The sequence below is a fragment of the Mastigoproctus giganteus genome, chromosome 12, assembly GCF_048544385.1.
Source record: "Mastigoproctus giganteus isolate SK-2022 chromosome 12, ASM4854438v1, whole genome shotgun sequence".
Classification (NCBI taxonomy): Eukaryota; Metazoa; Arthropoda; class Arachnida; order Uropygi; family Thelyphonidae; genus Mastigoproctus; species Mastigoproctus giganteus.
This window is the reverse complement of record NC_143586.1, coordinates 170243864-170266804: the sequence shown is the minus strand read 5'-3', so window position 1 is coordinate 170266804 and position 22941 is coordinate 170243864. Positions and strand designations below refer to the sequence as shown.

The 22941-nt window shown below is 37.7% G+C and overlaps 1 protein-coding gene across 1 annotated transcript in view; it reads right to left on the bottom strand.

Moving 5' to 3' along the window:
* The window catches only part of Abcd3 (ATP binding cassette subfamily D member Pmp70), a 461674-nt gene that overhangs the window by 189832 nt on the left and 248901 nt on the right, over positions 1 to 22941 (bottom strand). Inside the window, exons 14-15 of the mRNA XM_090386468.1 lie at positions 21567 to 21636; positions 9705 to 9793 (exon numbers count right to left, since the gene is read on the bottom strand). Coding sequence (XP_090242594.1) covers positions 9705 to 9793; positions 21567 to 21636 — 159 coding nt within the window. The remainder of the gene's footprint in view (positions 1 to 9704; positions 9794 to 21566; positions 21637 to 22941) is intronic.

The following is a 22941-nucleotide window of genomic DNA, read 5'->3' as shown; positions in this document are numbered from 1 at the left end:
CAACGTACTACCACAGAATATGTCAGCTAGTTCACGAACACCCCCTCACCCAGTATTCAATGAACCGACATATCAACAGGTTACAAATCTTTCCTCGTGTACACTATCGCAGGACCAGATTTCACTTTTATCCAAAGGACTAAATTATAATTTATCACCTCGAAAACTACCTAAAAAACAATGCGTAACTGATATTGAATTTGGACTTCGTAATGTTCCACAAAAAGATGTATTTATTCAACAAGTTAACCAAGTAGTGAATAACATAAAAGAAACGCGACTTCCTAAATTGAATACACATGGCAGTTCAGCTTTACGAGAACTTCGGGGAAATAAGAACATTATTATACAGAGGGCAGAAAAAGGAGATACAGTGGTAATACTAGATAAACATGATTATATTAATAAGTTAGATTCAGTTGTGTCAGATACCTCCACTTATCGTGAAGTAGACCCGGCACTGTTTACCAATTTGGTCAATCAATACAATAAAACGTTAACCACGTATCGAAAAAATGACTACATTACTATGGTTCAGTTAAAGGAATTGAAGTCCAGAACATACAATATTCCTGCACTTTTTCGGTCAGGTAAAATTACACAAGACTGGATTTCCTATTCGACCTATTGTTTCCTACAGGAACTCGGCATTTTCATCCTTAGCCACACATGTATATAACATTATAAAACCCTTTAGACAGGTAATACAATTTGGGATTAAGAATTACGATACATTATTTAATAATCTTAAAGACTGTAGACTCAGCGACAATGACAATTTATTCTCACTAGATGTTACCTCGTTATATACAAATGTAAACGTTGAATACACATTAGATATTATTTGGGATATGTTAAATAAAAACTCGACACCGATTAATTATACGAAGCTACCTATTCAGGAAATTTTTCACTTAATCAAACTGTTAGTTGAGGCCAACTACATCACCTTTCGAGACAAGGTGTACAAACAAATTTTTGGATTACCAATGGGTTTGAGCCTGAGTGGCTTAATGTTAGAGATCTATCTCTCAACAATTGAGCATATACATTTGACACCTTTTCGACCCCGTATCACATACTATGGGAGGTATTTAGACGATGTTCTAGTTATTACCGATAGTAGTACTATCCAAGACATTTTACATTCGTTTAATAATATTCATTCTAGACTCAAATTTACACTGGAAATGGAGGATACGGATACAAAGTCATTAAACTTTCTAAATTTCACACTTACCCGGGACTCGAATAAAATACAATTTAGCATCTATCGAAAACCTACAAACACTGGTATGCTTCTACATTATAATAGCTATCACCCGTTCACCTACAAAAGATCGATTATCTTTAATCAATTTCTAAATGCCTATAAATATTCAACGACGGAATCTGCTTTGGACTCAGAAATACAAATATTAACTAGCAGATTCTTAAACAGGGGGTTATTCCATTACCACAATAAACCGAATTAGGGTACAGGCTAAGGATAGGATACAAAATACTACACCAATCAACAATAGTAATATCAAAAAATACTTTATTTCTGTCCCATATGTTGAACAGTGGTAAAACAGCTTAACAGATTCTTTAAAGATACCAAATTTAAAATTGTAGCTAGACCAATACGGAAGTTACACACTATACTGAACAATCGCTCAGTTCTTTCCACGTTCGCAACACAAATTAATGATCTGATATACAAAATTTCTTGTGGTGATTGCGACTCGTCTTACCAAGGTTCGACACGATTTTCTCTTAATATTCGTGTAAATCAACATGAAGCCTCAGTTCGAGCTTCTCATTCAGCAGCGTCAGAATTAGCCTTTCATGCCATTAACGAAAAACATACTTTTTTATTTAATGAGGCCAAAATACTTAACATTCAATGTAATTATACGCGACTATTAATTGCAGAAACCGTTGAAATTAAATCACACGAGAATTCTGTAAATGTTCAGCGGCCATATTTGATCTCCGATGCGTGGACCTTTACGCGCATGCGCGAAGACAAATAATCACTATTTAAGTTTCAGGTTTAACCCGATTCGGTAATTTTCATTCCTGTGATCACAACATACGGTCGAAAAGTGTTGTCAGCTTAGGAAGGAAAATCGTTTTGAATATTTTCATTAGATTCTTTTAATTGCGTTAATTTGATTTTTAATTGTTTTAAATTGATTTGAATTGTGTTAAATTGATTATTTAATTATTTATATTTTACTCTAATGTACCGGTAAGTTGTCGATTTTTTCGTTTTTTCCAGTTTAATTTCTGGAGGGTATCATACGGAAGTGTTCTACATACTATATTGAGGTAAACTCCTCTTATTATTTTACTAATATTGTTACCAACGTAGAACATATTGAGTATTACAGCTCTGATTCATACCAAATTATTTCTTGTACAGTGAAAGTTTGACAGCTTCATTCCTTCAATAAAGAAAGAAGCTATCAAGATTTTGTTATTATATTAATGAAAGCTTGATATTATTTGAAAAACATATTTGGTTTGAATAAACCACGAGTGGTTTATTCCAACATTTTTACCAATGAGTCATGTGTAACAATAAATTTGTTGTTAAACATACCTCAAGAGTGCTCCATCAGTTTTATTTAACATGATGCCAATAAAGCATTTGAATTTCTCTAAACATTGACATTAGTTTTTTTTAAACATTTACTTTTTATTTAAATGTAAGAATTACAACTTTAATAGACCAGGCCTGTGTAGAATACTGTTAGAAGGTGCTGTAATACTTCACTATTGGACAGAAGGAGTAGATCTTGTTGGTTTTAGGGAAATAGTGTGGAGGGTTAGCATTCAAGTTATATTGGGTTACTTGAAATTCAAAAAAGGATAAAGTTGAAGGAATTACTTCATGTAATGTAAATTTTCCTAAAGCAATTAGAAAGACAATGGGAAGATTTCTTTGAAGGTTATTCTTGCACATAAAAACTGTTACATAATAATGAAAAGAGGAGTTGAGGCTATTGTTGTATAGTGTGGGGGAGATTAATATATAACAATTCAATTTAGTCTAAAAAAGGATAAAGTTAATGGTTTACTTCATATAATGTAAATTTTCCCAAAGTAATTAAGAATACAATGGAAAGATTTCCCTTGAAGGTTATACTTGCACACAAAAACTGTTACATAACACCGAAGAGAGGGGTTGAAGCTATTGTTGTTTAGTGGGGGAGAGGGAGAGGGAGAGAGACTATTATATCACATGACTAAATTCAACAAAATATTTCCCCTTTTAATTTATGACACAGTTATATTAATGAAATTAATTAATCTCTACAATCTATTTTACAAAGTCCATGGACATACAGTGTCAGACAAAAAAACTGCATCATCTTAAAAAAAAGTAGCATTTATAGTAAAACGTATAAGATATTGTTTGATTAGTCATTTTGTTTGTTGCATAGCAAAGGCACTGCATCAGACAGTAATTGTGAGGTATTGCATCAGCTATTTCTATAAATACGATGTTGGAAGGGTATACACACTCATTAGTATCCTGTTTTGCGGAGGTGTAAGCATGACTCCATATGTTAAATAACTGAGACAAGCGTAGCCTGTGCGGACGTACATTTTTGCCGCTCCTGGAACAGAGAAGTTTTTTCTGATTTATTTTCTGTTTTATTAGCTGAAATTGGCATATTAACTTATTTTCTAGAGTAGCTTTATATTCCTATTTACGATACTTAGTTTAAAGTAACTTAGATAGAGATTTTGTAGGTATTACTTAGTATTGGAAAGGGTATCAAATCCACGTGTTTACCGTACGTAAATTGTCGCCATTGTTACGCGATAATAGATAGCATAAGCTTAATATAGTATAGTATAGTACATAATATTGTCAATTAATCAGATAATTAATCTTGTTGAACTTCATTGTCAATTAAATTGTACTTTTAACTATACATATAACGACTTGGGTTACGTAACATAAATAATTAGTAAAAAATAAATAATTAATACTTAACTTGATACGGAAGTTATATAAAGGGATTTCGTAGATAACACTCGATACTGAAACATAAATATAGCATTATAACTGTGTTGGAATATAAGTTTAGGGTTTTAATTTTGTACTGAAATTGAAATTTTATTGAAATTAAATTGAAACCATGACTCACACCAGAGCAGCAAAGCAAAAGGCTCGAGCTAATGGGAGTGCTGTGGCTCAGAGGAGAACTGAGGGGGCAGTTGTGCTCTGAATCACAGCCTATTAAAATGCACTACTTGCTTAATGTTTGTGGAGCAGTCGGGTACGGGACATGATACTGCCATGGGGGATGTCTTCGTGTGTGCGCAATGCAAGGAGTGTAAGGAAATCAGGCGACAACTCAGCGTTGTTATGGGCCTATATGAGAGCTTGAAGGACAGGGTGGATGCCCTCGAAGGATTAAAAGTGAGGGGCCCATCAAGCTCTCAGCTGCCCACACCAATGCCAGAGCTTGCACCTGTTCATCACGCAACACAGCGGCAGCCCCCAAGGCAGAATGCGCTGGTCCCAAAGGAACTAGTAGTTGTTGGTGACTCTATTGTCAGGGAAACGGGAAACAAGCTTTGTAAAAAGGATAGGTGGAACAGGACCAGGACCAGGGTATGTCTGCCAGGGGCAAAGGTTGATGACATTGTAGAGCGGATATCATCTTTTAAGGGCACAAAAGGTGATATAGTTGTACATGTTGGCACTAATGATATTAAGAGTAGGAGACCGGCGGAATTACTTAACAAGTACAGGTCACTGTTGAAAAAAAGCCGTGAATTAGGGTTGAATTTGAAAGTGTCTGCAATTCTGCCAAGACACGATAGGAGGGAGTATATGATGAGAGCCTTGTCGATCAATTCGGCCCTGGAAAGATTGTGCAAGGCTCAAGGGGTAGAATTTTTTTCAGCCCGGTTTGTACTTGTTAACAGGAGAGACTGCTTCTACAGGGATGCGATACACTTAAATAGAAAGGGTGCAAGAATGTTTGCTGATGCTATCGAGGCAGTGTTAGGTGGTTCGGAAAACTGCTAGATTGGGGGGATACAAGGACTAATAGATTAACAGTAGCCACTGGTAGAGGTGAAAGTGATTCTTGCACTGCTTTTATTGGAATGAGCCACAGCCTGGAAAATAAGATGCAGGATATTTCAGAGACTGCTGGGAATCATTGGGGTACAAGGAAACACATGGGTTGTGTTAGGGTGGCTAAGAAAAAGAACAGGTGCATGTATACTTGCGTGTACACCAATGCTAGGAGTTCAGTAAATAAATTTGATGAATTTGAGGTATTGCTCAAAACATCAAAGGCAGATATTGTGGGGATTTCAGAGACGTGGTGTCACACAGATATAAGGAATGCAGAACTGGAATTTGGGGAGTACAATGTCTACAGAAGGGATAGACAGGATAGGAAGGGAGGAAAGGTTATGCTATTAGTTAAGAAATACATAAAATCCAAGGAAGTGAAGCCAGTCGACATTGCTGGACAGTGCAGTGTCGAGTCAGTTTGGTGTGACATAAGCATTGGGAGATCAAAATCTGGCAGTAGGAGTGTGCTATAGGCCTAATGACTCTGATGAGTATAATAAGAAATTGTACAGGGAAATAGAGTGGGCCAGTAAATCAGAGAGTCATATAATAGGGGATTTTAATTTCCCAGATATTGACTGGAATTTGGGGGCTGGTCACTCACACACTAACAAGGCTTTTGTGGATTTATTGGATGATTGTTTTCTACATCAGCATGTTCGGGAGGCAACTAGAGGGGGTAATACTCCTGATTTGATTATCAGTAGTGATTCTTCATGCATTAAGAATCTGCAGATACAGGAACCACTAGGTGGCAATGATCACAGTGTGCTGAAGTGGGATTTACTCAAAGAGGTAACTACCATTAGGGGTAAAGGGAAGGGTTATTGCTTTCGTAAAGGTGACTACGATGGACTGAGACAGTATTTAAATTCTATACAGTGGGACGAACGGATGATGTTACCAACTGCAATTTCGAAATGGGAAGCATTCAAATAACTTATATTGGAAGCTACTAGGCTTTACATACCAACTAAGAAATATTGTTCAAGGTTTAGGCCTAAGTGGATGTCAGATGAACTAAAGAGACATATGGCAGAGAAGAAAAATGCATGGGATATATAAAAATTAACACGTGACACAGAAGCCTATGATAGATACAAGTTGATCTGTAACCAAGTTTCAAAGGAGGTTAGGCAGGCGAAGGCAGATTACGAGAAATCTTTGGCTAGGGATGCGAAGAAAAACAGCAAAGAGTTCTTTACTTATGTAAACTCTAGGAGGAAGGGGATGAATCAGATTGGTCCACTTGATATCGATGGGTCAACTGTTGATGATCCTGCTCAGGTAGCTAACAAACTAAATGAATATTTTGCATCAACATTCACACATGAGGAGTTATTCAGCAAGGGGAATGCCAGAGGTGTATTCAACTCTGGCTCTGGCAGTAAGCTAGAGAATCTTGTAATAACTGAGAGTAAAGTGGAGGAGAAATTGTCGAAGATAAATACACGAAAGGCACCTCGGGTGGATGAGATCTATCCGGTTATATTAAAGGAGGCAGCAAAGAAAGTAAGCAAACTCTTAGCCATAATTTTGAGAGCTTCCTTGGACTCAGGGGAAGTACCCATGGACTGGAGATGTGCAAATTTGACCCAAATTCACAAAGGAAAATCAAAGGGCGACACAAGTAATTATAGACCTGTTAGTTTAACTTCTGTTCCCGGAAAATTAATGGAGGCACTGGTTAAAGAAGCACTGCAGGATCATCTAGACAAGACTTCAGTTATAGCTCAGACACAGCATGGTTTTGTTAAGGGGAAGTCTTGCCTGACCAATTTGATTGGATACTATGATGCAGTCACAAAAGAACTGAATGCAGGGAATAACTTTGATATTATACTTGGATCTTAGAAAGGCTTTTGATACTGTTGTTCATGGAAGACTGTTGCACAAATTGGAGCAGTGTGGCATTGGAGGCAAATTGCTGCTATAGATAAAGGGGTGGTTGAGGGGGAGCAGACAGAGTGGTAATCAATGGACACTGCTCATCGTGGACTAATGTTATTAGTGGAGTCCCTCAGGGTTCAGTATTGGGTCCATTATTGTTTTCTATATTTATAAATGATATTGATGATGGTATATCAAGCTTAATGTCCAAGTTTGCAGACAATACGAAGGTTGGCAAGGTTGTCAAGGACACTGCTGCCACTATCCTACTGCAACAAGATCTGGAAAGGTTGAGCAGATGGGCTGAGAGGTGGCAAATGAAGTTTAACATTGACAAATGTAAAGTATTACATATGGGAAACAGCAACCCCAGAGCAACGTATCAACTCTGTGGTACTACACTGACAGTGGTAGAGAATGAAAGGGACCTGGGGGTCCCTTTCATTCTGCAGGCAGATATGAAGTTTTCTGAGCAGTGCAGATGGGCTGGAAGAGTAGCTCGTGGTGTACTGTCAGTGATATATAGGAATTTTTCTAGCAGGGATAAGGAGGTGATTATTCCCTTATATAAGGCAATGGTCAGGCACACCTAGGATACTGTATACAGGTCTGGAGGCCTCATTTCAAGAAGGATGTAGAGATGCTAGAACGAGTACAGAGAAGGGCAACAAGATTGGTGAATGGAACAAAGGGGTTCTCTTACAAAGAAAGGCTTAAGTTTTGCAAATTACAGTGTCTGGAGACGAGGCACCAGCGAGGTGATCTGATAGAGGTGTATAAAGCCTTGAATGGTTTGAGCATGCTCAGTGCTGATGGGATTCTTCCTCTTGCTCAGAGTAGTCACCTGAGAGCGCATAAATTCAAATTGAGGAAAGACAGATTTAGGATAGACGTTCGGAAATTTGCCTTTAGCCAGCGGGTGGTTGGTTGGTGGAACAGACTTCCATCCCTTGTCGTGGAAGTTGGTAGCCTAAATAAGTTTAAGGCTCAGCTGGACAGGTATTTCGAATGAACAGAGGGGTGAAGTAGATCTGGTTATTTGTTATTTATTTATTTATTTTTGTTTTTGGCTGATGCTGCATAAGCTTGCTTTCTTGCATCAAATGCTCTACTAATGCTAATGCTCAGTTTACACCAAGAAAAAAGTGTAGCTGTTGCTCTGTCCCAGGAAGGGCTTTCTACGTGTGCTATCGCTGATAATATAGGCTACCACCAGTCAACAGTATCCCGGGTGCTGAAATTCAAGCATGAAACTGGTGATGTGAAGAGAAGACCTAGATCAGGCCATAGTAGAGTAGCTATACCTTCCCAAGATCAATATTTGAAAAGGCTATGCCTTCGTAATTGCCATGCTAGTGCTCCTGATCTAAAACTGGACTTTAAGATGGTGCACTTGTTTCAACACCTTTGTTCGTGCATTTGTTTCAACCCCTCTGGTGTTGAAACAAGTGCACGAACTATCCATAGACGGCTTTCAGAATGTGGTCTGCATGCCTATTGGCCCAAGAAGAAGCCTTTGTTGATCCAACAAATGAGGAAGAAGCGACTTGCTTGGGCTAAAATGCATGTTTCGTGGACAAAAGAGCAATGGGACACTGTCATCTTTTCTGATGAATCGAAATTCAACCTGCATGGCTTGGATGTCAGAAGACGAAAATCGGAGGCATACCATCCTGACTGCATAACATTGACTGTAAAGTTCCCCGCTGATCAGATGGTCTGGGGATGCATAACAAGCAAAGGGGTGGGGTGAATTAAGTTTATTAATGGAATAGTGAATGCAGAAACCTACACTGCTCTCTTGGAGGAGTGCCTGAAACCCCTCATTATGGATCACCATACAGACGTCCAAAACTGCATTTTTCAACAGGACTCAGCACCTTGCCATACAGCAAAATTGGTAAGTTTTATGCTATTTAGATTTAATGATGATTTGTATTCTTGTCTCATAAGGTTTAAAACATACTACCACCAGTGTCTTCCCTCATTTTTCTCCCTGAATGTGCAGTCATACTTCAGAAATGCTCTAATTACAGCATTGGACTGGCCCAGGCAACAGTCAGATTTGAACCCTATTGAAAATAGCTGGTATATAATGCTATCTAAAATTGCTCAGAAGAAGCCAAGTAAGATTCAGCTGCAGGAGAGCCCTGTAAGGGTGTGGTACCATGAAATTGGGCAACCATATATGCAGAAGTTGATTAACTCTATGCAAGATTCGTTGCAAGGCCGTGATTGCAGCTCAAGGAGGAACAACAAAATATTGAGCACTTATTTTGCTTATTTACAGTACATAATACTGTTATGTTAACTTGTCATTTCAGTTTGTACACGTAACTGCAATAAAATGTATGTTCGATTGTCACGATTTCTCATATTTCCATTAATTATGCATTTTATCCTTTGGGAAGGGTAAAATGCGAAATATTTATGGCAATCAGGTATATCAGGTAGAGTCTTTTTACTGGATTTCATTACAGAGATATATATCCCAAATGCATTTTGAACATTTCTGCAACCCACAATGCAGTTAAAAAACACGTTATTTGCAAAATTCACAAGTGATGCAGTTTTTTTTTGTCCACCACTGTATAAGGGACATGTTTCAGGAATGAATAATTTAATGTGGGTAATTAACATTGAGTAATTAACTAAACATTTTCTTGACTGCTTAGGCAGAAAACATAATAAAAAAATGATTAATAAAATTAAAAATTACCTCCAATCTCTCACTGTGAGTCTTATCAATGTGTTTAGCACCAAGGAAAGGGCGACTAATGAGAAGATAACCAACAACCGTAGCCCAATCTTGAGAAAAACAAACAGAAGAATTAAATATCAGAAATTTCAAATTAAAGATATATATATATACAAACATTTATAAAAGAACAAAAAAAAAAAAAAAAATTTACCACTTAGCACCTTCTTTAAGGACAGTTACCTTCTTTTAGCTATAATACAAAGCCCACAGAAAGAACACTACACGTACATATTGGAATTGATGCACAAAGTAGCAAATCTAGTTTGTTCACAGCTACATAGATAAAGAGGTTAGGTCCAACAAGTACAAGGACCTTATATAGCTTTTGTAGCTGGAAAGATTTTGCCCTGAATATAATTACACCTACTTCACTTATTGCACCATCTTGTATTTCACATATTGTGGATTTAGCATTAGTAGAGGCATACAATGCAAGAAAGCAAGCTTGTGCAGCATCAGCCAAAAAAAAAAAAAAAAAAAGCGCTCCCTTTTTGCCCCTCCATTTGTTCCAAATACCTATCCAACTCAGCCTTAAATTTATTTAGGCTATCAACTTCCACAACAAAAGATGGAAGTCTGTTCAACCAATCAACTACCCATGCTGGCTAAAGGCAGACTTCCACACTATCTTTCCTCAATTCGAATTTATGCCCTCTCAGGTGATTATTCTGAGCAAGAGAAAGAATCCCAGCATTGAGCATGCTCAATACTAATGGGAGTCTTCACCTTGCAGGTGTACAAGGTGTACAATTAATGCCTAGTCTCCAGACACTGTAATCTGCAAAACTTAAACCTTTCTTCGTAACAGCAACCCTTTGTTCCATTCACTAATCTTGTTGCCCTTCTCTGCACTCGTTCCAACAGCTCTACATCCTTCTTAAAATGAGGCCTCCTGACCTGTATGCAGTACAGCAGGCCCTCGTTATAACACGGTTCACTTTACGCTGATTCGCTATAACCCTATTCTTATATTATAACCCGTATCCGATATAATGCTGTTAAAAATCACTATAACGCTCTTTTACAGATGCATTTTTGGCATATTTAACGAAAACATTTCATCTGATGGAGTTGATAGCTTGAAAATAAATAGGAAAACAGCATTAAAACGTTTTCCACACCGACTTGAGAAATTTTCCCACGCTCAGTGAAATTTTCTTGCACGCTAATTTAATTGCAGTACAGTGACTTGTTACGTAGTTTCGAGAACATTTTAAAAAATGATCAAGTATATTGCTTGTAATATTTGCGTTATATGCATTTATCCGAAGTCTAGTCATCACTCAGTACAGTATTAGACATTTTGCGTAATGGCCAGTTTACTCAAACATTGAATCATAATTAATGCAACCAACGCAGTTACATTTTCGAAGAGTTAATAATGGTGGATAAGAATGAAAAAGCAACGTCTGGACGCAGTACAAAGACTACAAATGTTATAAAAAGACTGAATTTGAAAATTAAATTAGATGTTTTGAAACTCATAGATTCCGGTCAACGACAAGCGGATGTGTGCCATAATTTAGGACTGGCAAGTTTAACTGTAAGAACAATTATAAAAAATAAAGAATTAATTTTAGCAGCGTGAAAGCCAGCTGTTCCACTGCAAGCAACTAGGGCTAGGTGGGCTATTAGGATTGAAATGGAGAGACTAACTAATTTTATTGAAGATAATATCCAATGCTGAATTCAGTTAATTAGTTAAATATTATAAAAAAAAAAAAAAAAGAGAGAGAGAGATTAGCCTATATGATGATCTGAAGAAAACTCACCTAAAAAAAAAAAAAAATGTGGAACCATTTAAAACTAGTAAGGGCTGGTTTGAATAGGTTTAAAATCCAGGTAGAAACCGCAAGTGCAGATCAAAGAGCCAAAACTTTCAAAAAAGAACTTGTTAAAATTATTGACGAGGGGGTATTATGTTTTTTTTTTTTTTTTTTATGAGAACCCCAAACACGAGAGGTATTATAACCTATAGTACTTAGTACCGTGCTTGGGTTGGAAGTTGAGAAGACGAAAGAAGATATTTGTTGATATTGGACTTGAACTTCTGTAGATTGTAATTTTCAGGAAATACGTATGAAGGAAGGTTGTTCCAGAAAACGGCAGTTGAATGAATAAATGAGGAAGATGAAAAGTTGGTTCTGTGGGTTTGAAGTTGGACAGTAAATGGATGTTGGCTGGTGGCGGCACGTGTTCGGACTGTTTTGAAAGAGAGAGAGCGGGAATTATAGAAGCCAATTCAGAAGAACAGTGCCCATGGAAGTATCTGTAGAAGAGGCATGCAGAAGAAACAGTGCGTCTATGAGACAGCGAGTGGAGAGACTCTGTTAGAGATGAATCATTAATTAACCTAACTGCCCTCTTCTGAATGGAATCAAGAAGCCTGAGAGAGGTTTTGGGGGCACCACCCCAAATGTGGGAACAATATTCCATGGCAGGGCGGATTTGCGATTTAAACAGAGTGAGCAGCTGTTTGGGAGAAAAGTAACGCCGAGAGCGAAAGAGAAAACCAAGTTTTTTAGATGCAGAGGAAGCAATATTTGTAATGTGCTTGTGCCAAGAGAGATTAGAAGTCAGGGTAATCCCCAAAAGAGATATCATTTTGCCTAGAAATCGTAGTGTCACTAAAGATAAGCATAGGAGCAGAAGAATCCTTTTTGCGAGATATAAGACAAGATTGAGTTTTAGAAGGGTTGAAATCAACTAAGTTGTCTTTGCCCCAATGGAGAATTACCTGAAGATCGGCATTTAAGGAATTGGCAGCAGATTTTCGAGAACTTGAAGCTGATTGAGCTGGACAAGGTTTCTCAAAATGGAAAGTTGAATGCAATGTGCTATCATCGGCAAAACTATGGATAGGATTTCCAGTCAATGGAAGAAGGTCATTGATATACAAGAGGAAAAGAGTGGGGGAAAGAACTGAACCTTGGCGGACACCGGCATTAGTGGAGAAGTTAGAAGACAGAGAGCCATCTACCATCACCCTCAGTGAGCAATCAGAGAGAAAACTGGATAACCAATTACTAAAAACAGTTGGCAAACCATAAGATGGAAGCTTGTTTAGAAGACCTTTATGCCAAACACGATCAAAAGCCTTTGATATGTCAAGAGCAACTCCTTGTGTTTCACCGAACCTTTCCACTGAATTAGTCCATAAATGGGTAACATAAGCCAGAATATCACCAGTGGATCGACACTGACGGAATCCATACTGGCGATCGTTGATCAGACGGAAGGTTTCTAGGTAGTTTAAGAGTTGGCGGTTAATTGATTTCTCCATTACTTTAGAAAGAGTAGAAGTAATTGCAATGGGACGATAATTGGATGGGAGGGATTTGTCACCGTTTTTAGGAACTGGCTGGATATGAGCAAATTTCCAAGCAGAAGGAAAAACACCTTTCGAATAAGAAAGTGAAAAAAGGCAAAAAAGAATAAGAGTAAGTTCAGGAGCACAGGTTTTGAGAACAAGTGGAGAAATACCATCAGGACCTGGAGCTTTCTTAGCATCAAGATTCATCAAAATCCTTCTGATATCCTTTTGAAGGAAGACCACAGGAGGCATTGAATGGAGCGTGTTAGGAATGGTGGGAGGTGTTTTACCAAGATCATTAATACATGAGCTCAAAGAAAAATGGGATGCTAGCAGGTCAGCTTTATCCTTGGTTGAAGTGACAACAGAACCATCTGGTTTGGACAGAGATGGGAGCAGAGATGGGCAAAAGTTGCAGCCAATAGCTTTGGCAAGAGACCAGAATGCTCGGCTACCATTAGGGCAAGAAGCAAGTTTTATACTCTTAGCTTGTTCAAACTCTAGTTTGGACTGATTAATAACTGCTTTACAATTGTTGCGAGCTTTGGTGTAGGCAGAAAATGAAACTGAAGAATTAGAAACAAGCCAATTACAATATGCAACGTTTTTCTCTTGGACAGCCTTAGCACATTTATTGGAAAACCAAGGTTTAGATAAAGGACGAGATTTTAAAGTGTAGTGTGGGATAAAGGATTCCATTCCTGCAAGAATAATTTCACTGACATGATCTGAGCAAATGTTGACATCAGAAGTTTTGAAACAGTAATCAGACCAAGGAAAAGAAGAAAAGAAGTCTCGCAGGTCATCCCATTTTGCATTCTTGTAATGCCAAACAATACGAGGTTGGGAATAGCCATGAGATAAAGGTTCCATTGGAGAAGAGGCAATCACCAAGTTGTGATCTGAAGTGCCTAAAGGACCTCTCACTTCAACCTTGTACTTAGAAGGGTTGTTTGTGCTAGGTCATTAGTAATTGCAAAAGCCTCAGCATCTCGACCTGCTGGGTAGGTGCGACTAGAAAACGGAAGCCAGCTGGAGTTGTGAACGTTAAAATCACCAAGGAAAATTACCTCACTGTTAGGAAAGTTGGACTGGAGAAAGTCAAGTTGCAAAGAGAGGAAGTCAAAGAGCTCCAAGTGATTAGTGGAGTTGGGAGAATGGTAGAGACAACAGATAAATTTGACACAATGAGATAGAGAGATTTTAAACCAGAGAAGATCAAAGAGAGGAGATTCCAAACTGCCAAGTCTCTGACAGGGAACATCAGAATGGACATATGCACAAGTACCACCTTTGAGGCGAAAGGAATCATACAGCAAATAATTTGGACATCTGAGATGAGCAGTAGTTGAATCAACTGATAACTGAGATTCAGTCAGAAAACGTACATGGGGTTTGGAAGACTGCAAGTGGAAATGGACATCGTTGAGATTGGAATTGAGACCACGTATATTTGTGAAATGAATTAGGAAGTCCTTGGGAGGTTTAGATCTTTTCGCAGATAAGCTTGCTCTATTATTTTGACAATTCATGGTGTATTCAATAGTAAGAAAAAGTGGGTGGGACATGCTGTATGAAGTAATGAAATTTTTGGATATGGCATACATGTGGTAAGAATATACCCAGATCCTTGACATAACATGGCCTCGACAATGCTCCCCGCATACACACTACTCGGACTCCCTCCAGTCACTATCTGGCAGAGTAGAGGTAGCAAGATTATACACTAGCTAATCCGGAAGCTTCCTAGAGAGTTACCAATAGGTTCAGTCCGGTGTACTAACTAGCGGCCGGCCTGCGAACACCGTTTTAGAGCACCCTCGAAATGTAAGAAATATTGGATCTCGCCACGACATTCATCATAACCTCAAAAATCATCAATCATACTGCATGATGGAAGAGATAGGGAAGGGTTGGCCGGAACTTAGCTCTAGAGACTAAACATGGGTTCCACCACTTCAAGCCTCCAATAAGCAAAGTGGTGGTATTTCACCGGTTGATGAGAGTCATCTACCACCTAGTACTGCCTGGTAACATAGAGGGGCGGCGTTCCTCCATGTGGTGTGGGCGCCACACCTCGACCCCTGCTTATGTTGGTTCACACCTGGGTGGTCACCCACCATGTACTTGTGCATGAAGGTTATACCCAGGATTACTAACAGTCCCACCATCGTGAAGGTGCAAGCAGAGGATTTGGCTGTCATAGACCGTCCGGACTTCGCCGAAATTGGGTCCACTTTGACTTGAGTGTCACCCGAATATCAGTTCCATCAGCGTTTTAGACTCCCAGGTAGCAAGAACAGCTTGTCTGGCATATCTGAGAGAATGTCTGTGACAACCTCAAGGACCTAACTTTATACTTTATACTGTTATACTTCTTAAAAGGGCGCCTCCGTAGCCAGGTGGGAAGGAGCAGCAGTGCGTAGCACACGCTTCTTGATTAGACCGGGGTTCGAGCCCGTCACCACCAAATACGGAGGATGCGGAAAGGTCAGGGAATGACTACCGCATATTCCCGGAGTAATATGGCCTTAGTTGCTAATGCTCCTAAAAACCAAATAACAAACAAACAAACAAACTTCTCAAGTTTTTAACATAGATGAAGCAGGACTTTTTTGGAAACTAATGCCTAAATGAAGTTTCATATTGAAAGAAGGAAAAACACATGCCAGGTTTCAAAGCAGTGAAGGATCGGTTGACTTTATTGTTGGGTGGTAACACTGCATGGGATTTAAAATTAAAACCCCTTTTAGTTTACCAGGAAGAGGGCCAAAGTAGAATCCAAAATTGACACATTTTTCATGATTAAATTAAATTAATCAAAATCAATTTAGATCAATTAAATTCATGATTTTAATTGTAAAGTTAAGTTTAATTTTGATACGTAAGTAGTTACTCAAAATTATATACATATGTAATGCAGAATATTTTATATATACAAATATTTGAATATTAAATATTCTGACTGACATTTGTTCATCTTTTTACTACCATTTATTATTGATTAGGAAATATCCGATGGCACCCACCGCAACTCACAAATACATATGTTACCTTATGGGAATGAGGCTCTTGCTTAGTGCGGATTCACTTAGCACTGTTTTTCGAGAATGAATTATCAGTGTTAAGCAGGGTCACCTGTACTCAAGGTGTGGCCTGACCATTGCCTTATACAAGGGGATAATCACCTTATCCCTGCTAGAAAAATTCCAGAATATCATTGACAAGACACCATGAGCTACTCTTGCAGACCATCTGCACTGCTCAGAAAACTTCATATCTGCTGCACAATTACCCCCAGGTCCTTTTCATTCTCTACCACTGTCAGAGTAGTACCACAGAGTTCATACATTACTCTGGGGTTACTACTTCCCATATGTAGTACTTTACATTTGTCAATGTTAAACTTCATTTGCCACCTCTCAGCCCATCTGCTCAACTTTTCTAGATCCTGTTGCAGCAGCATACTGTCATTAGTGTCCTTAACAACCCCGCCAACCTTCGTATTGTCTGCAAACTTGGACATTAAGCCTGATATACCATCATCGATATCATTTATAAATACAGAAAACAACAATGGACCCAACACTAAACAAAACCATGCTGTGTCCGAGCTATAACTGAAGTCATGTCTAGATGATCCTCCAGTGCTTCTTTAACCAGCGCCTCCATTAATTTCCCTGGAACAGAAGTTAAACTAACAGGTCTATAATTACTTATGTTGTTCTTTGATCCTCCTCCTCCTTTATGAATCGAGGTTAGATTTGGGTATCTCTCCCCTGAGTCCAAGGAAGCTCTCGTAATTATGGCTAAGGGTTTGGTTACTTCCTCTGCTGCCTCCTTTAATATAACTGGATAGATCCCAGCCACTCCGGGCACCTTTTTTATGTTTATCTTCAACAATTTCTCCTCCACTTTCCTCTCAGTTATTACAAAATCATCTAGCTCACTGCCAGAGTTTAATTCACCTATGGCAGCATTCCACTCCCTGAATAACTCCTCATGTGTTATTCAGGGATATATCTATTTAATGGGTTGTTCGGGTTTTCAAAATGCTTACCTGCCCACTGATGAGATGCCAGTTAGAGCCAAAACCCCGGGGCTCAGTAGAGGCATACACTTTAAATAACCCAGTCATTCACAGCTATGTACATAAAGGTGCTATGCCCAATTGTGTACAATGACTTTATATAGCTTTTGTAACTTGAGGCATTTGTTCTGAACTTAATTATATCACTACAGTGTTTTAAACTCTTTTGGTACCAGTGAAATATAAATTTCACTGGTACCAAATCCTGGGATTCCCTTTATTCTCGTGACAGTGAAAATTTTAAACTATGTGAACTTAAAGCTACCATTTGTTTAAGTTTAAGTATTTGTAGCTCAAAACCAATAAATTTTAGTTTCAAAAAGACATGCAGTATATGATGCTTAATTTTTAAAGCAATTCAGGATCAAGCTTAAATGTCACAGCACAATGAATCAATCCTTTGCCACATGCTTGTAAGTTCAGCTCTGACAAAGATTACAGTCCATAATGAATGATTCAAAGAACTGCTCTACTAAAAATCAACACAAATGGACTAAAAGACAATGAAAAAAAGCTAAACTTTCAAAGAAATCTAGAAAATAAAATTACTGGTGAAGCAGAGAAACATGAATTCAACAACATTAATAACATTTGGAAATACATAAAAGATGCTATGCTGGAATTGGCAAATGATACACTGAGATTTGAACCTAAGACAGGTACGAATATGCAGAAAAGGAATGGTACGAATATGCACAAAAGGTGGAGCAAAGAAGATTCAAATGATTTGAATGGCAAAGAAATTCCAAGCAAGAGAAGTATGAATAAATGCAAACAATGTTGCAAAGTAATAGTAATAATATTTGCCAAATAGTGCAAGGAGCCCACAGGCTTAAAAAAAAAAAAAAAAAAAAAAAAAAAAAAAAAACCAGAAAATACAAATTAAGTGCTTCACTCCTCACACAGGTAACTATCCAGTTGATCTTTGAATTTATTCAAATTGTCAATCTCAACTACCTTCAAGGACAACTTGTTCCAGCAATCAAAGACTTTCTCACTAAAAGAAAACGTCCTACAATCTAATCTAAACATCAAGCCCTGTAATTTGAATTTATGATCCCTAGTTCTGGAATTGTTTGGAACAGTGAGAATGGTGGAACAGTGAGAATGGTGGAACAGTGAGAATTCCACCTACATTCATTTTACTAATCCCACTCAGAGCCTTATAAACCTCAATCAGTCACTTCTGAGGTGCCTCGTTGCCAAGCTCTGTAGCCCACATAATCAGAGTCTTTCCTAATAAGGTCATCCTTCTGCTGATCTCACCATTCAAATTGTCTCTTCAAGCTGTAGCCTCAATCCCAAATTCCTAAGAATTGAAAGAAATTAAGGTACTCCTTAGAAAGAAGAAAAGACAATTCCAGGAAGACCACATAGTAAACATGGAAAACAAACGCAAAGACAAAAATATAAGGCAATTGTATAAGGAAATAAACCAGTGGAAAAATGGTTATCAACCAACTTACACCCTTGTCCAAGACAAAAACCAAAATCTCCTAACATCCAAAGATGAGATCCTTAAAAGATGAAAGGAATATTTCAGTGAACTTTTGAATGTAAAAATAGAAGAGGAAGATGGAAAAAGAGAGGAAATCTACACTGCAGAGCTAGAAATAGAGGAATCTACACTAGAAAAGGTAAAATCCAGTATCCTCAAACTGAAAAATCACAAAGCACTTGGAAGCGATAATTTACCTATAGAACTCATCAAGGTAGGAGGCAAAAACCTGCATAAAGCAATTCGCAACCTAATAACACCAATCTGGAGAAAAGGACAATTACATGATCAACGGAAAGAGAGCATATGTCCCATTCACAAGAAAGAATCTAGAGTAGATGTAATAACTATAGAGGGATTTCTCTTTTAAACACTTCTTACAAAATTCTGTCAAATATCATACTATACAAATGTACAAAGGAAACAACGGGGGGGGGGGGCTATCAGTGTGGGTGGTTTTAAGAAAAATCACTCCACAAATGATCAAATCTTTAGTCAGACAACTCATGGAGAAAAAATAAGAATATGACCAAGGCATGCACATGTTCTTTTGGACGCCTCCGTAGCCAGGTGAGAAGGAGCAGCAGTGGGTAGCACATGCTTCTTGATTAGACCAGGGTTGTTGTTGTTGTTTTGGTTTTTAGGAGCATTAGCAACTAAGGCCATATTGCTCCGGAATATGCGGTGGTCATTCCTTGACCTTTCCGCATCCTCCATATTTGGTGGTGACGGGCTCGAACCCCGGTCTAATCAAGAAGCGTGTGGTACGCACTGCTGCTCCTTCCCACCTGGCTACGGAGACGCCGATTAGACCAGGGTTCAAGCCTGTCACCACCAAATACGGAGTATGTGGAAAGGTCAGGGAATGACCACCACACATTCCCAGAGCAATATGGCCTTAGTTGCTAATGCTCCTAAAAACCAAATAATAATATAATAATTATAACAACATGTTCTGTATTGACTTCAGTAAGGCGTATGATGGTATTAGAAGAGATTAACTCTGGAATACAATGTTAAAATTTGGAATCTCCAAGAAACTAGTCACTATAACAAAAATATGCATTATTATTTACTTCAATGACTTTTATTTGCTGCAGTGGCCCGCTCAATCCATGGATCTAAATCCTATTGAACATCTTTGGGATGAGCTAGAAAGGGCTGTTCGCTGCAGGCCTACACCTGCGTCGAATCTCAAGGAACTGTGTGACACACTCATGTCTGCATGGTACTCCATTCATGCACATTTTCTTGTACAATCCATGCCTAGATGAATTCAGGCTGTTTTGAAGGCTCAACACGGAGAGAGAGAGAGACAATAATAATAAAAGAGTATAAGGGAGAATAGTAAAAATATTAGATAGTTGTAATTAAACTGAACAGCTAAATTTAGAGAATGCAAAAAGTAAACTATAAAATTTTATTGTGTTCTTTCTAGTTATTATTAATTAACTAGAAAGAAAGTTATTATTAATTCTTTCTAGTTATTAATTATTAGTAATTAATCAACTTAGGTAATTAAGTTAATTAATATTAATTAAGCAGATTAACTATAGTCAATATAGTTAATCTACTTAACTGATTAACCATATTTTTTGCTTCTATTAACCACAAAAAAAGAAAAAAATTCATTTCATTTTAAAAAAAATGGAATGCACATGACATGAAGTGTACTTCATACATTAACTAACTTGTAACTACTGTTATCTGTCCCAGTCTATGGTACATGCAAAATCAAAATAATAATTTCCTTTATTATTCCAAAATTGATCACCACAAACTTACCACTTTTTGTTGTTGTTGTTGTGGGTTTTTTTGATGCAAGAGCTACTTTGGCCATATTGCGCCTGTTCCTGTGGAGAGACACTGTAGGATTAATAAAAATAGTTTATATGAGCTTAATCTGTTTTAGATAGTGGAAAAACTCAGGTAAATTGGAGTTGTCCCCAATAATGTCTAATTTGAAGAGGTTCATTTAAATTAGATAGAGATTGGAATGATGTGGTTCTGGCATACTGATAGCAAGTACACTCTATAAGAATATGCTTTACGGTTAGTGGTGAGTCACAGTGGAAGCACAGTGGCGGATTATTATATCGCAATAAATGTAGATGTGTAAGATGGGTATGACCTATACATGCTCTTGCATGCACAACCTCTTCGTGTCTGCTTTATCTGTGCTCTCATTTCCTGGTATTCCAGTGTGTTGTTATGAATTTCGCCTATTGTTATGAATTTCGGATATTTGAGTTCCTATTTGATTTATAAATGGATGTGGAGAGCGAGAATTGCCTTGGAGGGCTGTCACTGCACTCAAAGAGTCTGTATAGATTATAGTCTTCAGAGTGAAACATGAGCAAGAAAGGTCAACCACTTTTTGTACTTACTGGCATAATACTCATTCTATCATTCTCAACAACTACGACAATGTAAACAGAATACAGGATTATATATCCTTCACAAGTATCCTAGCTTTCTCTTCCTTCAATTTTGTTTCCTAGATGATGCAAGTAAAATTTACCATCCTCTATTTAAAGTTTCAGCCAACTCAGCGCTCCTTAACTCTTCTTAAACTGAATCTCAAACTTAATGTCCCAAGTTGCCACTTCGAATTTCTGGAATTGCTTCTTTATCTTTATTAATTGCCTAAAGAGAGGCCACTGCCCACTACTCCTTGAAAACACACACCAATGCCTGCAGGAATGCCTCTCCATTATCCACCGACATACTATGACAATAGATGCCGATGTGCCTAAAAAGTCCCCAAACAAACATTAATCAGACTTTCCATGGTTTTCAAACTTGCTGCCCACATGATGCTAAGCCTCCTAATTTTCATCTCCCATTTGGAATCATCACTACTGAAGTTTATAATATAAATGAAAAATCCTTACAGCACTAGAAAGAGGAAAAACTTACATTTAGCTACAATATTATCCACATAACCCATAGATAATTGAAACTGCTGGGTTGTCTTCAAATGGAGAATCTAACAAAACCAAGGAAACAGTAATATTTCTATTATTTCTTGAAGCATTAATAAAATCTAAACTATTTGCTCATTTTATGATCAAACTTTAAGCATCATATTTAATTAATTTATAATACTCACCTTGAATTTTACTTTCTGAATTAAAAGAAGGTAATCACTTAACAGATAAATCAATTAAACTTCTAATCCCCATCAAATTGAGAAAAAAAAAAAAAAAAAAAAGCTGTAATCACAAGGAAATTGCAATAAAGTCTAATGATGAATTTAAAACTCAATTTGAGACCACAAATTGAACTTTTAATCCATAGCTTCCAAATAAGTGACAACTTTTTAGAGATCCAGTTTTAGCAGAAATGCTCCAAAACTGCATTACCGGTAACTAATTAATGCATATCATATGCTGCAGTGGATAAATTATGCATGTATAACAAAATGCAATAAATTGTATTTTAAAGTTTTTGTTTCAAGGTAGTTGAAAGACTTGGGGATAATTGTACAGTTAGATATGAAATTATCTGTACAGAGCAAACAGCTTGCTAGGACAAGAAGTTCTGTCAACCATATATAGGAACATTGACAACAGTAAGAGAGGTATTATTTCATTGTATAATACACTCAATATTGTATATGTTATTGATAATATTTGTTCTTCTCATTAATTTGGTAGAGGCTTGCCCTTGAGGAAGGGATCAGTACCAGTAACAGTATTTGCCATACAGTGCAAGGAAGCCACAGGCTTTTGCTGCACTGCAAAAAAAAAAAAAAAACCAATCAAGTAGAGAAGAAAACACAAATTATGTTTCCCTTTTCACACAGATAACTATTCAGTTGACCTTTGAATTTATTCAAACTGTCAGCCTCAACTACTCCCTGAATAAAAGAAAACTTCTTACAATCTAATCTAAAACTCAAGCCCTGTAATTTGAATTTATGACCCCTAGTTCTGGAATTGTTTAGAACATAGTGTATAGTGTAAATTGTAATGTGGCTCTGGGGGGTTCCCCCAAACTTCACGTCAGGCAATGTGATGAATACCAAACTCTGCAAAAGCCAGATTTATGTAGGTTAATGGGTATTCATGTAGTATTATTGTGGGGTTGTGAAACACTGGGATACCTAATTACAGAAAACAGCAATCCATGAATGCCTAGGGGCCTGTGTTTGCACACAAAAACATCTAGTTTACCATCCGGTGCTACAAAGAGGCGGGTCTGGCAGTAGGAAGTGTAAAGCACTGGCAGGGTGAACTCTGCGATGGATAAGGCTACAGACAGGGAGAGCCCAGTAAACAAAAAATAAATA